Source organism: Nycticebus coucang, chromosome 18 (genome assembly GCF_027406575.1).
Source record: "Nycticebus coucang isolate mNycCou1 chromosome 18, mNycCou1.pri, whole genome shotgun sequence".
NCBI lineage: Eukaryota > Metazoa > Chordata > Mammalia > Primates > Lorisidae > Nycticebus > Nycticebus coucang.
The window spans coordinates 63,860,889-63,876,634 of record NC_069797.1 but is presented as its reverse complement, the minus strand read 5'-3'; the positions used below and the strand labels follow the sequence as shown (position 1 = coordinate 63,876,634).

Genomic DNA, 15,746 nt, shown 5'->3' with positions numbered 1-15,746 from the left:
GCTACTCGGGAAGCTGAGACAAGAGAATCACCTGAGCCCAAGAGTTTGAGGTTGCTATGAGCTGTAACGCCACATCACTCTACAAAGGGTGACAAAGTGAGACTGTCTCAGAAAAAAACAAACAACAACAACATAAAAAGAAACCCAGTTCAGTCATCCTAAAATGAGCAATCTGAGGGTCATGTCCCCAGGCACAGAGTAGGTGCTCCATGTTTTGTTAATTCAATAACAAATGAATGACTGAACAGGAGATCAAAAGTGATGAGTCAGATTTTCAGACAAGTGTGATCCCCTGCCAGCGTCTGGAACATGACCACAATAACAAAAGGGGAAGAAGTAAATTCATCACAAAAAGAAATTCAATCAATCTATACATGTTCAAGTTTTATTACAAAGTATGATGGGCAGAAAATATGGTACTTCTTATACAGGAGGCTGAAACAGAATGAAAGAGTGAAAATTAAGCTTAATGTACTCAGGAAACAAGAAATAAAGCCATAGAAATAACACTCCACTTTCAGGTGCCCTTGAAGTAGACTTCAATGGAGATTCCCCGTCATCATTTCACAGCACAGTGTTAAAATTTTATTACAAGCCCTGTGTACAGTAAGTCCTGTGAAAATATTTATAAAAGAAAAATGGTTACAGTACAGTTCTGCAAAGGGCAGCTTCCTTTCCACCTGACCATGGGATGCCACAAAACCTACAGTATACAGGGAAAGTTTAAATATATAATAGGAAAGTAAATTCAGACACACTAGGCTAAAGGGCACAGAAGCGGATCAGTCAGAGCTTAACATTTCAGAGAGCAAGAAATCTCCATTTTCTACATAGAGGTTTATACAATCATGCTACAAATTCACACTCAGGGTTGGAGGGAAAGTCACTGGCAAAAGAGGTCATAAAATACACAGGAACCAAAGTAAGTGATTCATACTCGACTAAAGCAGTTCAAAGCTTCAGCTAAACAATTTTCATAACACACTGTATACCACAATCAATCCAAGGTGAGAACATTTCTTTTAAATAGTAGGTATCACAAGTTTATAGTCACTGCGTTGTCCCAGAGTGGGTGCCTGTTAAGTTTTCCAGCTGTTACACAGACTGTCAACATCTTTCATCTTGAGTTCAAACTTTCTTTAGCTTATTTGTTACTGGTTGGATACACCAGTCCAAGCCTCTTGGGAAGGCACCTGCGTGTTTCCATATATAAAAGATGACATCCAGAAAATAGCCTGGGAGGACCTGGCCCACCCCATGTGGCCCCACATTTGACTTTGACCAAGAGCAGCAGTGACAACTGTGGAAGGAGAGGGTGTTGGGGGTGAGGTGGGCAAGACTCTGTAACATCAGACACTCTCAGTAGTGGACCTAGCCAGAGCCTGGTCCAGGGTTCACAGTGACTTTGCTCTGCTCAGCTCAGCTCTCAAGAAAACCCAACCTGAAAACCAAGCATGATCCTCTTTCCTTGTCCTGGAGTACAGAGAGTAAATGGAAAGGCTCCCACTTCAAAGGTCTCCGCACCCCAAGCCAGGCCCATATTCTCAAAGTGGGAAAAGTGGAGAGACAACAGTACTGGGCTGCCTTCCCATGTTTGGCAAACCCTGCAGCTCTTACACGTCCTTACAGCCTAGGAATCCAAGGCCCAGGTTGCAGGAGGGAGAAAGTTCTACAGTGGAAAGGCAAGAGGAAGAGAAAACAAAAGGAAGAGTAAAAGTCTGTGTGACTGTTTACAATCTGCTTCTGTTCTTTACAAACCTACAGCCAAGAAGAACCTGGTCTGGAATGATTATGGGACTCCCAACAGCTACAGGCTTTTGCCTTGAGCTGTCATCCTGTCCCCACAGGGACCTAGCATCACAGATGCCCCAGACATGGTCTAGAAAGGCTGACCCAGGCTGAGGGCTTGATCTCACACCACAACCATACAACAGTCTAAATGCTTCACCACCTCAGACCTTCAAGCCCATATCTCTCCCTTGGACCTAATAAAACACTTACCATTAATTTTCTCCTGCATCTTCAATCTCCTAAAATTTCAGATGTAAATACTATCAAAACTTTGGAGAATTCTGAATTCTTCTGTTTCTTCCTGAATCTTAGCTAGTTCTCTGAGAGCTGATCCAGGTGCTGGTAAGAAGTTCTCACCTCATTATCAAGTTATCTTTCCTCTTCAAGTTCTAACCTTGTAGGCTAAGCTCCTTCCTGAAGAGAAGAAGTTCCATCACTCCTGAATGTAAAAACTCAAGTCTCTGAATGACTTGGAGTCTTTCTCCAGCTCTCTGGTGGTAGAGACCTGAGTCCTCATTATTTATTTCAGCATCTCCACCCTTCCTCAAAGCAGACCAATAAAGCATAGGCAGCTTTGGCTCAGCTTGCCAAGAGCAAAAGGACCACCATTAGCTGAGCTAGAGCTCCTCCTGGTGAAGTGCCAGTAGCTCCTCCTCTCTCACTCAGGGAGGGCAGATCGAGGGCCTTTCACTCAGTCTCACTGGCTGTCAACTTGAGAGCCTCAAAAAAATAAACAGAGACTTGCTTTTGAAGTGACAACAGATCCGTGCGTAAGCAAGGCTGGCTAAGGGGCTTTCTAAATTCCAAGACTACAAAACTCCACTCCTCAGCCACAGGTCATCTGGCCTACGGTATAAAGGGAGGGTAAGACAGCTGTATCTTCAAAAGATTAGCAAACACAAGCATGTGTGTGTTTGCTTAGGGAGGTGAGGCGTCAGGAGGAGGACTGCACTGCAGGGCTCAAGGAAAGACGACGACAAGGATGGAGTCCACAGGGCAAGGGATAAGACCTCAAAAATTACTGATGTCCAGAGCAAATAGCTATTTTCTCCAAATAGATTCTCGTTATTATTAACTAATTTTTTTAAATTTGTTTTTGAGTTCTAGTTGACAAATATCAGACCAGGAATAAGTGCAGATCAGGAAAAAAATCTTAACTCAGAATTCAGTGGAAGTAAGTTGTGCCCCAGAAGGACCACCCCTTCTAGCTCTCCTACCTCCATTTCAGACCCTTCCCCACAGGAAGGAAATCATGGCCTCGTTGAGCAAGCAGCCACCAACTCAAACTTACTGCCCTTGAGAGAAAGACCCAGTAACCATTATCAAACACAATGAAAAGCACAGGAGGGTTCTGACCAAGAACTGCTCATTTTGTATCTCCAAATAATGCAGTACAAATCTGGTGGTAAAGGACCAGAGTCCACCTCAAGTACCTGGCCAGCCAAAAAGCCCCCAATCAGAACCACAAAGTAAAAAAGAATACCCTGACTAAAAAAGGAGTCTTTTTCTTTGGGAGAAGTCCCTGTGTGGTAAAGCAAAGAGCTATGACTTTTGACATACAATTATATCTGCTTCTGAAAAGGAAGACTCAATAACAAAAGAGTATAAAGGCCCAGAAGAATGAAGTTAACTGCTTTATTTCTCAAGCAGGTGGGAGCCTAAGTGGACAAAACCATCAGCTGTAAGGCCTGCTATTCTCCTAATCACAGATGAGCAATGTAGAGGGCCTTAAAAATCTTCAGGCACTAGGCAGAGCATGACAAACCTGGCGGACTCTCCCCCCAGAGCATATCCCAAACTCATCTGACACCGGAATCACACTGAAGCCCCTTCCATGGAACGCTTTTATGTAACGGAAAGATGCCTGTGGCCTATAAGTCCAATACTGCTCAAACCCTCAACTGGGGACAGAAGGGGTTGACAGGTATGGGTGGGACTCTTGACTGGCTGACCGTGGGGTCTATGATTCTTTTTAGCTAAGTCACTTGATGACCTGTGGTTGCCACAGCCAGTTAGTTCACCTCTCATGACAGCTGTCAGTCCCTATGCTCTATAGGTGTTGTTCAGGGTCAGAAGCACAGACTGTGTGCCTATCAGAGAGAACCCTCACCTCAGAGCACCCAAAGAGTAGCCAATATATCACCAGGCAGAGTAAACTCAATCAACGGAAATACCAAAATTTAGCTCAGAGATCACTCTTGCCTATCATTTTAACATGAACTGGAACAGCCTGGAGCTTATTTTTAGAGGAAAAAACAGACTCTAAAACTATGTACTAAAAATATGTTCTAAGTTCAGCTTCCCGAAACTATTCCCCTCAAGTCAAACACCACAATCAACCTGCTTGTCTCAGCTCTACCATGTTCCTGGTGGGTACCAGTGGGGCTGGAGAGTGGTACTTCAGGGTGTAACAGGCTTCCTGTGCCTGACTGGGAGCCCAGAATGCCCTTGAGAAGAGCCAAGGTAAGAAAAGGTGTGATGAGTCGATGGACTTCAGAGCACCAAGGTGGTTTGGGACTCCCGGTCAGGTATGTACGACTCAGGCAGTGACTCAAGAAGGCAAACTGCTCATGGGGTCAGGGACCCAGTACCAGCACTAGGCACTGAGAGAAGAGAGGAAGGTACAAAGAGGGAGAACTATAAAACAAAGGAAGAAGCCAGGAAGAGTAAAATTCTTTTCATAAAAAAATTAGCCTGATAAAAAATATACAAAGTTGAAATTTGTTAAAGACACTGATACTAGGAGGAGAGGCGACTTCAGATTGCTGTTTGTTCCCACATAAGTGCTAACACGGACACAGACGTGGACAAGACATGGGCTGCTGCCTTGGGCAGCAAATAGACGGAGACATCTGGGACAGATGAGTACAAACACAGCCAGTGCTTGGACTGCTCATTAACATGACAACTGACAAACAAATATACAGAAATTTTTAATTGAGGAACCAAAGGAGAAGAAGAAAGGAGAGAAAATCTTAAAACTCAGCCCTGGGCTGAGGAGGCGCCACATAGCACTGAGTCCGGCACAGAGAGCAGTGGGGTGACTGGCCAGGAACTCCTAAAGCAGCTTCTGGTAACAGTGGGTGCAAAGCAACAAAAGACATACTGGCCACTGGAAACATGTTTCTTCTTACTTTGGGGATGGGGCAGAGGTGGGAAGCACACACACCCCTGCCTCGTGGGCACAGAGCCACTGACATTACACTCTGAGTATCTCTAGGCAGTTGTTGTAGCAGATGGCAATCCAGTCAGGCTGCGTCGATGCCCACTGCACATTGTTGATCTCTCCTTCAGCTGTGTAGGCCAAGATAGGGTCCTCGATGGCCCGGGGCATTTGCTGGATGTCCCAGATGAGAGCCTGATGGTCATCCGCTAGGGACAAAAAGGAGCCAGCAAGCAAGGTCACCACTCAACCAATGGGGATAACGATCCCTTATTTGGGGAGCACATTAGAGTTCACAAACATTTGCTCACCAAACTCTCTGTGAGGGAGGTTTTATTTCAAGATGAGGAAACCGACATACAGAAATGCTAAGGCACTTGTTCCAAACCACACAGCTAAGCAGCTGGTGGGTGGCAGAGCCAGAACTCAAACCTAGGCCTTGACTCCATGTCCCAGATATCCCTGGGCTCCATCCATTACACCAGAGTAAGGATATCCAAATGAGACTTACCTCTAACTCCCATCTGAGTTAGGCATCAGGAGAGGACAATGTGATACCAAAACATGTCATTTTCAGCCACTTAAAATGCTTGAGTGGCTGAAGACCCTTATCTGATAATTCAACATAATATGAACTTTTTTCTTGTTTTACGGACATTTATCCTTCAACGAGGTATTGTATAGAAGATTGAGATAAAGGCTGCGTGTAATCCTAGCACTCTAGGAGGCCGAGGCCAGAGGACCACTTGAGCTCAGGAGTTTGAGACCAGCCTGAGTAAGAGTGAGACTTGTCTCTACTAAAAATAGAAAAATTAGCCAGGTATTGTGGCATGCACCTGTAGTCCCAGCTACTCGAGAGACTGAGGCAGGGGGACTGCTTGAACCCAAGAATTTGAGGTTGCTGTGAGCTAATCTGAGGCCGTGTACTCTACCCTAGGCAACAGAGTAAGACTCTGTCTCAAAAACAAACAAACAAACAAAAAAAAAACGATGACTAAGATAAGGTACTGTGTGGACACGTGTTGTTAAAAGGCCATGGGAAACACCAGAAAGATGGTAATCACTTAGATATATGTATGTGTGCATAGGAGAAATGAGTAGAAGGATAGATATCGAATGAGAATGGTGGTAATGTTAAGATGGCAAAGGTATGTGTTATACTTACTTTTCTCTAGTTCTTAAATGATCTGTAATGTGATCATATTACCTTTTTATTTTTAAAGTGGAGTTTTACTGTCACCCAGGATAGCCAGAGTGCAGCAGTGAGACCACAGCTCACTGTAACCGCAAATTCCTGGTTCAAGCAATCAGCCTCCCAAGTCTCTGGGACTATAGGCACAAGTCACCATGTCTAGCTGTGTAACTTTTACAATCAAGACAAATTATTTATTTATTTCTGAGAAAGGGCCTTGCTCTGTCCAGGCCGGAGTGCAGTGGCATTATGACAGCTCCCTGCAACTTCAAACTCTTGGGCTCAAGTGATCCTTCTGCCTCAGCCTCCTGAATAGCTGGGATTATAGGATGGGACTATACACATACCACTACATGCAGCTATTTTTTTTTTTTTTTAATTTTTGTGAGCCGCTATGCTTGGTTAAGTTCTTAATTTATAAAAGCAAAAGACAATGACCTTCATAGCCACAGAGTTCCCTGATTTCCACTATGCATCTTGACGTATTCCTTGGATACACAGGAATCTGAATAAATTAAACCCTAATAGGCAAGACTAACTGACAAAACTGGCCTCCTATCAAGGCCACACAACCTGGGCAAGGGGCACAGTCCCCTTCCCAGGAACGATCTGCATCAAGAAATCTGGGCAATTGCTTTAAACACTCGGCACCTCTAAAACACTAAGTTGCTTTCCTCAATGCTCAACCAACCACAATACAGCAACAGCTCCTGCTAATGAAGGGACTCAAAACAGGTGCAACACACAAAACAATGGCAAGCCAGGCAAAGGCAGCCAGCCAGCAGAAAATGGGCCTTCTCCTGGGCCAGTCCTGCTTTCCATGAACAATGGATGATACTTTCCTTTTTTCAAATTTCCTTCCTTTCCTCACTCCTGGGAAAAACAATGAAGGCAGCAGACCTCAACCTGAGGTAAAGAAGATAGCAGTGAGCCCCCAGGTTCACCTGGGCATGAGCCCAAACTAAGAAAAGCTTCATTTCTTTCTTTTTTTTTTGGCAGTTTTTGGCTGGGGCTGGGTTTGAACCCGCCACCTCTGGAATATGGGGCCAGCGCCCTACTCCTTTGAGCCACAGGTGCCGCCCAGCTTCATTTCTTTCAAATAAATGCTCAAATGTCAGAAAACCAACAAACTACCTTGCTTTGGATCCATAATGAACAAGGTTCATTCTTTGGTCTGGGAAATGGTGAAATGAGAACTACAAGTCACACACCACTGGCCAGGCAAGGCTATTTGGGGCTTTTCAGAGCATCCAAAACTCACAAAGTTACAGTAAAGCCTGAAAGGCCTCAGGGAGATATCTATCTTGGCCATCCCAAAGATTCTGTTACATCCAGAGATATCTTTCTCCCTTCCTCACATTACTGGATCTGTGTGCTCTGTACCAACCTAGATTTCAGGGGACAGTACGAGACATAGGCTTATACCTGATACATGACATAAGTAGTATATGGAAGATGCTCTGATATCCACAGAGGGTATAAGACTATCTGAAAATTTGGACTGCTTGTGCAGAGGCTCTAATTAGTTACTTTATGTCAATCTCTCAAAACTGTCCTTGGAAAATAGTAAACATTACTACTCTAAGGAGCCAGGAGTGACAGTTTCTTCACCTCTGGTCTCATTACTTTCTCCCCACTGTGGTTACCTGCAGTACAGATGTGGCAAGATGAATGTGGGGCCCAAGCAATGCCATTGACACATGCTCGGTGGTTGTTTAACCTGGCAACAGGTGTGCAGGGAACTCGGACATCCAGAATCACAACCTGCAAAAATAACAAGTAGAAGGTCCAGGAGCTTCAGAGTTTAACAGAAATAAACAAAAAAACTAAAAACACTACACACAAAACAATTTTTAAGCATAACTTTTTCATTTGTGGATTTAAAAAATATTAGAGCAGGATTTCCTTAAGATTGAGGAAAAAGAAAACAAAGGACCTGGGTAATTTATAGTTTGTATCTTGAGCAACACCAGGCCTTTAGATTGATAGGGAAGGGGAGTGGGCAACCTGAGTTTGGATAATCCACCCAGTCCTGGTAGGTGCATGTGATAAGAATTCTGCACAACTCAGCTGAACAGAATGAGAACCCCACCACAGCAGAAGCCGAGGCACCAGCTTCACCAAACCAAGTTCACTACTGCATCATCTCCAGCCATTGACACATGCTCGGTGTCACTACACTTTTCTGTAGTATCAAGTAAAAAATTACAGAGAGAGCTGCCATTTCTATGTCTGTTTGCTAAAGTTGGATGAATCTGTCAGACTACTGAAGGGGAAAATGGCCTGTTTTCTCACTCAGCATCAGAAGCACATACGATTTGCTTTACTCTTTAGATACTGCTTTTCTTGGCTCCAATTCCAACTCTCCAAGTATTAAAAGTTCTTAACACACAGTCCTTGTTCTAGATCAGGCCTTCTCAATCTTAGCACCACTAACTTTTTGGGTAGGATAATACTTTGTTGGGGATGTACTGTGTATTGCGGTTAGCAGCCTCCCCGGTCTCTACTCACTAGACGCGGTTACACTCACTACCTGCTTCCAAGCCCTGAGTTATGAGAACCACATGTCTCCAGATATTTCCAAAGATCCCCCTTTCACCAGTTGAGAACCACCCTTTTAGATGTACTAGACAGTGCTCAAATTAAATGGCAGGGCCTACATTAGCTCACCTCCATTCCATCCATGGCCATGGTAGCCAGGTAGTTAGGGTCTTGCTTGTTCCAGCACAGGCGAAGCAGTGGGTGATGTTGTGGGTCTTCATAAATGATGGTGCTGTGTTCTAAATGGCGGAGGTCAAACATCCGCACTGAGCCATCAGCACCCACAGAGGCAAACATGTCCCTGCCACCACCGGCCCGGCTAAAAGCAATATCATAGACCTGTTGGTGAATGAGAACCTTCAGTCAGATTCAGATCTGTTACCTCCTTTTCCCCAAATAGGGAAATCTGCCAGGTCCAGTTCATCCAAATGCCAACTCATGACACAGAAGCAGGTAAAGAAGGTAAAGCCCAAACAGTGTCTGTGAGTACTGGAACCTGCAAGCTCTACCATCAGTGGTTCCCCAGAGAGTGAAGATCATTCTGCTACAGAAAGTGACTGGCTTCTTCTCACATTCCTGCTTCCAAGTCTTCTCCCTCCAACCCCTGTGATAAAATAAAAGGCACATACCCTGCTGACGAATAGAGCAGTGGCTATCTTCTGTCACAATACAAGAATAAGACATTTATTTCCTGGGCCTTCGTAGCTTTCACTTGTGTGCAATCAGAGGTAGGTTCATGACCACATTAAGGCCAAGATCATCAATCTGAGAGGTGGAAGCAGCACCCCCACAGCCACTTAATAGCAGCCAAGCTGATTCTACCATGAAACCTGGACTTGAGATTCATTTACAAGAATCAATCATAGGAGGTGTGGGTGTTCCTATATCCACAAGTGGGTTTAGTAGCATTCTCTTGTCCTAGGACATGTTGCTTCTTCTTTTAATGGCTGAATACCCATAAATGAATCAATTTAGGTTTGAATCATTGTTTCCTGCATTTATTACTTACTGCAAACATTGTATAACACTAATGTCTATGAGGAAACAGAAGAGGAGAGCAATGGAGAGCTTTAGAGAAAAAGAGGGACAAAGAGACAAACAGAACCAGAGTCAAGTAAGTAGAGAGACAGTTTAAAAACAGAAAAATAAATGCCAAATTAAACCCATCTTCTGGGGTCAAGAATAATAATGACAGCTTAGGGAGACCTAAGTGGAACTTCTCAACTTCTCACTAAACACTGTAGCTTGCTGGTCCTAGTGGCTCACGCCTATAATCCTAGCACTTTGGGAGGCTAAGGTGGATGGATTGCTTAAGCTTACGAGTTCAAGACCAGCCTGAGCAAAACTGAGACCCAGGGCTCTGCACCTATAGCTCAGCGACTAGAGCACCAGACACATACACTGGAGCTGGTGGGTTCGAATCCAGCCTGCGCCTGCCAAACAACAATGACAACTATAACCAAAAAACAGCTGGGCATTGTGGCAGGTGCCTGTAGTCCCAGCTACTTGGGAGGCTGAGACAAGAGAATTGCTTAAGCCCAAGAGTTTGAGGTTGCTATGAGCTGTGACACAATGGCACTACCAAGGGCAACACAGTGAGACTCTGTCTCAAAAAAAAAAAAAAAGACTGAGACCCTCTCCCTCCTTCTCTTCCTTCCTTCTTCATTCCTTCCTTCCTTCCTCCCTCCCTCCTTCCTTCCAACAGTCTCACTTTCTCATCCTCAGTGGAGTGGCAGGCTTGGTGGCACACATGTGTAGTCCAAGCTACTTGGGAAGCTGAAGCAGGAGAATCACTTGAGCCCAGCAGTTTGAGGTTTGCTGTGAGCTATGATGACCTATCACTCTAGCCTGGGGCAACAGAGTCAGACTCTGCCTCAAAAAAATAAAATAAAATAAAATTCTGTAGCTCCAACCTTCTTGAGATTACATCTTCTGAGGTATATTGCCAAATGAGCTTCCATTTGTAGTCAACCTCATAAATTTCTTTTTCTCTGGCTGCCTGTGAAGAAATTATGCTTCTCTTTCTTTCTTTTCTTTTTTTTTTTTTTTTGAGACAGTCTCAGTTTGTCGCCCTTGGTAGAGTGCTGTAGCATTATAGCTTACAGCAACCTCAAACTCTGGGGCTAAAGGGATCCTCTTGTCTCAGCCTCCCGAGTAGCTGAGACTATAGGCGCCCACTACAATCCCCTATTTTTAGAGACAAGGTCTCCCTCTTGCTCAGGCTGATCTTCAACTTGTGAGCTCAGGCAATCCACCCACCTTGGCCTCCTAGAGTGCTAGGATTACAGGTGTGAGCCACTGTGCCTGACCCTTTACTTCTCTTTTTTTTGAGACAGAGCCTCAAGCTGTCACCCTGGATAGAGTGCCGTAGCATCACAGCTCACAGCAACCTCCAACTCCTGGGCTCAAGTGATTCTCCTGCCTCCGCCTCCCAAGTAGCTGGGACTACAGGTGCCCTCCACAATGCCCAGTTATTTATTTATTTATTTATTTATTTATTTATTTGGTTGCAGCTGTCATTGTTTGGTGGGCCCGGGCTGGATTTGAACCTGCCAGCTCAGGTGTATGTGGTTGGTGCCTTAGCCTCTAGAGCCACAGGCACCGAGCCATGCTTCTCTTTTTGATAGGAATTAGAAGTGGTTCAAAAGGGACTGGGCCAGTCACCAACAAGGAGGTCACCAGGCCTGGTGTATCTAGCAGATCAAGACTTTGTCTAGAACCATCTAACACTTTAAGGCAGAGGCATATTTATAAGTATATGTATCCCACCATGCTAGGCTCTTGATAACTTTCAGGACGGAGATGCCACAGGTGCTCACGATGAGCATGGCCAAGTGCGTAAAGCTCTCTAAGTTTTTTTTTTTTGGCAGTTTTTGGCCGGGGCCGGGTTTGAACCTGCCACCTCTGGCATATAGGGCAGGTGCCCTACTCCATTGAGCCACAGATGCCGCCCAAGCTCTCTAAATTTTAAGTAACTGCTTCTTCCTCTGTGTTCTGCCAGTGTGGTTCATCATAAATGAAGGGAATGTGACAGCTACCAAGCACACTTAAATCTCCTCTGCCAGGTAGCTACAAGAGGCTCCCACATGAGTCTTTTCTTAGAGACAGGTGGGCTGAAAAAAAATAATAATAATCGGGCGGTGCCTGTGGCTCAAAGGGGTAGGGCGCCGACCCCACATGTTGGAGGTGGTGGGTTCAAACCCAGCCCCAGCCAAAAACTGCAAAAAAAAAAAAAATCAAAGATGTTAGGTGGTATGACTATTTCCCTAAAGCCACCATCCCCGGGTTCATCTGTTTCAAGGCCAGAGAACTAGTACAGGCTTGTTTGCTGTTAAGATCTGTTCCTGGCCCTCTCCCTGCTCTTCTCTGTATCACAAAGTGAACTGATTCACAAAAACTGAGTTTGGCAGAGTCCCAGCTCTGCTGGCGGCTTCTGACTGGTTCAGCCATGGGAGGCCCTGGTGGGAAACTGGATGGTCGGAGACAGGGAGAAAGTAAGGTATTTCTCTTCCCCTCTCTCTGTTCCCAGAAGCGTCTCTGTCAAGTAAATCCAGCCCCTGGGTTCCAGTAACCCTGCCTCCTCCCTTGGCCTCTCCAGCCCACAGGCAGTAGCAGTTTCCTACTGCTCCCATTCCCCAGACTACCTCACTGCTACCTATGTGGCTACTCAGCTTTGCTATCACCTTATAAGCAATCCCCCAGAGTAAATACTTAAGAGTAAGTAGTTCCTGCTCTCTGGGTTGGACCTCACAGAGAATAGTAGGTTAAATTATCACATAATTAAAATGTAGCAACCTGTTCCTTACTGGTCCTCTCTGCAGGACAAACTCTTCATTTAACCCTTGGTTTAGCAGCAGTCAAGTCCAGAAGTCTTATAACAGATCTTACCCTTAAAAGTATAGAAACTTCTAGTATATAAGTACAGAAACAACCCCTTACTAAGAATGACAACCTGGTCATTACCTTCATATTGTTAAAAACCTCAAGTTTCTGCAAAGCATTCTTTTTATCTGTACAGATATTAATACCTCTAGCTGTGCAGAGTAAGGTAGAAAAAGAAAAGGACATACTACCTACAGGAAATCAGAGTATCAGGAGCATGCAATGGCTCTAGAAGGAAAAGATTTACGATGCTCCAAAATCACCTAGAAGAATATTTTGATTAAAATGAAGTCACAAATATCTCTCCTCAGCTTTTCCAATAAAGAAGAAACATCACATCAAAGTAAAATATATTCAATTGCAAATAGTAATAAATGTATAAAGACTGAGTGCCTGGCTGGGTGTGGTGGCTCATGCCTGTAGTCCCAGCGCTGTGGGAGGCTGCGGCAGGTGGATTGCCCGAGCTCGGAGGTTCGAGACCAGTATGAGCAGGAGTGAGCCAGAGTGAAAGCCCGTCTCTACTAACATCAAAAATAGCCGGACGTTGTAGCGGCGTCTGTAATCCCAGCTACTACGGAGGCAAAGGGAAAGAGAATCGCCAAAGGAAGAACAGAAAAAAACAAAAAAACCACACTTCAAACGAAGAAGAATGAACAAGCAAGCTGAAAATAAAAATAAATAAAAAATAAACAATAAAAAAACATTGTTAGAGAAAAATTATTAATTAGGTTTGCCTATCAGAAAATTTTCTCTCTTCTGGCTCAGCACTTGTAGCTCAATGGTTAGGGTGCTGGCCACATACACTGGGGCTGGCGGGTTTGAACCTGGTCCAGGCCTGCCAAACAACAACAACAACTACAACAACAACAACAAAATAGCTGAGCATTGTGGCGGGCGTCTAAAGTCCCAGCTACTTGGGAGGCTGAGAAAAGAGAATTGCTTAAGCCCAAGAGTTTGAGTTTGCTGTGAGCTGTGATGCCATAGCACTCTATTGGGGTGGGGGTGACATAGTGGGACTCTGTCTCAAAAAAAAAAAAAAAAGAAAAAAACTTTTTCTCTCTTCTTGTCTCCTTTCTCCCTCAAAAATCTAATATGTTTTGAGATAAGTATTACTCTAAGATTATTATTTTCTTTTTTTGAGACACAGTCTCACTCTGTCACCCAAGCCAGAGTGCTGTGGAGTCTGCCTAGTTCACAGCAACCTCAAACTCCTGGGTCCCAGCAATCCTTGTGCCTCAGTCTTCCAAGTAGCTGGGACTACAGGTGCCCACCACAATGCCCAGCTAATTTTTCTATTTTTTGTAGAGATGGGGTCTTGCTCTTGCTCAGCCTGGTCTCGAACTCCTGAACTCAGGCAATCCTCCCACTTCAGCCTCCCAGAGTGCTAGGATTACAGGTATGAGTCACCACACCCAGCCAGATTATTTTCCAATCATATCAGCCCCCAGTTTATCTCTAAGAGACTATATTATTTAAAAAATAGCAACCTCTGGCATGAAAAGAAAAATGTTAGACTATAGAATAAGTCATTTATATCAGATAAGAAATGCATTCATTTACAATAGTGCTGTTTTCTAACTGCTGTGGCATATTATTATTTTCAATTTAGAAGATACTGGCATTATTTTATGTTTCTCTATATAATCTGCAGAATAGTAAGAGAACAGTCTGGCCTCACACCAAAGGCACAGCAAGCACATAAGGAAAGAAGAAAATGAAAAGCATCATTACCTCTTTGTCATGAGCGATCAGTTGGGTCTTCACATGGCCAGACACAAGATTCACTCGCCCCAATACTTGCCCTGTCTCTAGCCCCCAGATGGTGCAAGTTGTATCAATGCTTGAGGTGCCTGCAAACAAATAGTGCAAGTCAGGGGTTGCAAGACTGAGGTTCCCATACAAGCTTCCCTCCCGTGCCTGCCCATCTGCTCAGCCCAGGGGACAAGAGGCCACAAACACTTTCTTTTTTTTTTTTTTTTTGTAGAGACAGAGTCTCACTGTACCGCCCTCTGGTAGAGTGCCGTGGCGTCACACGGCTCACAGCAACCTCTTAACTCTTGGGCTTACGTGATTCTCTTGCCTCAGCCTCCCGAGCAGGTGGGACTACAGGCGCCCGCCACAACGCCCGGCTATTTTTTGGTTGCAGTTTGGCCGGGGCTGGGTTTGAACCCGCCACCCTCGGCATATGGGGCCGGCGCCTTACTCACTGAGCCACAGGCGCCGCCCTACAAACACTTTCTGAACATGGGTGGCAGGTACCTGGAAAGCCACGAATAGAGTCAAATACTCAACCTGCACCTTAGGATCTTGAATTCCAACTAGAAGGACAGGATATACACACATGGAAAGCTCAACTCCTTACAAAGTATAAACACATTCCACACTGAGCCTATTTCCCATCTGGCCCTGTTCTAGGATAGTTCATGTACCTCCAAAGCCTCTGGTTAAGACACTGGCCCATACTGTTGAATCTGAGAAAATGCTCTTCAAGCTGGAATATACACTCCCTAACTCCCTTACCTAAAAGATAAGGATCCACCTCATTCCAGTCAAAGGAGGTCAGGGGAGCACAGAAATCAGAGTTCTTGTTATTGTTTAGCAAACATTCCAGCCTGGTCTCTGTTTCGCCAACCTAAAAGAAAAATAATTTTAAAAATCAGCCTGTCTTATCCTCATAAAAAGTCTTAAAAGCCCTGTTTAAATAATCTCTTAGTAAATATAAGACATGAGGGGAAAACATTTTTATCATAAAGAATAATAAACTGTGAATGTTACTTCCTTCCAAATTTTCTCCTCTGCCCATCTTTGCTTTCCGAATTTCCATCTCACATCTTTCTTGTGAAGAGATCTTCTTACCCCTTAATGGCCACCACACTCCCAGGCTACAGGGGATACCCCTTACAATGAACTCAGTTGAGAGGGGAAAGGAGGAGAGGCTCCAAGATACACTCATACACTTTATTAGAACCAATGCCAGGTATTTTGTTTAATTTACTCAAAAATATCTTGGCTATAAACAGAATATGAGGTCCCAAAAATCTCCCAACCTCCAATGAAGGCTGTCATCATCACAACATGTTAACTAAACCTCAGCTTTCCAGGGGCTGACTGCAGCCAGCGAGACTTCATGGAATCTTGGTTAGATTTACTAGAAAATCTGCTGAGCCAAACAAGGTC

At 44.5% G+C, this 15,746-nt stretch overlaps 1 protein-coding gene across 1 annotated transcript in view; it reads right to left on the bottom strand.

Annotated features, from left to right (window-relative positions):
• Positions 1-371: 371 nt before the first annotated feature.
• Positions 372-15,746, bottom strand: part of DCAF7 (DDB1 and CUL4 associated factor 7) — a 39,843-nt gene continuing 24,468 nt past the window's right edge. The window contains exons 3-7 of the mRNA XM_053569095.1: positions 15,090-15,201; positions 14,301-14,419; positions 8,817-9,026; positions 7,793-7,910; positions 372-5,163 (exon numbers count right to left, since the gene is read on the bottom strand). Coding sequence (XP_053425070.1) covers positions 4,991-5,163; positions 7,793-7,910; positions 8,817-9,026; positions 14,301-14,419; positions 15,090-15,201 — 732 coding nt within the window. The 3' untranslated portion in view covers positions 372-4,990. The remainder of the gene's footprint in view (positions 5,164-7,792; positions 7,911-8,816; positions 9,027-14,300; positions 14,420-15,089; positions 15,202-15,746) is intronic.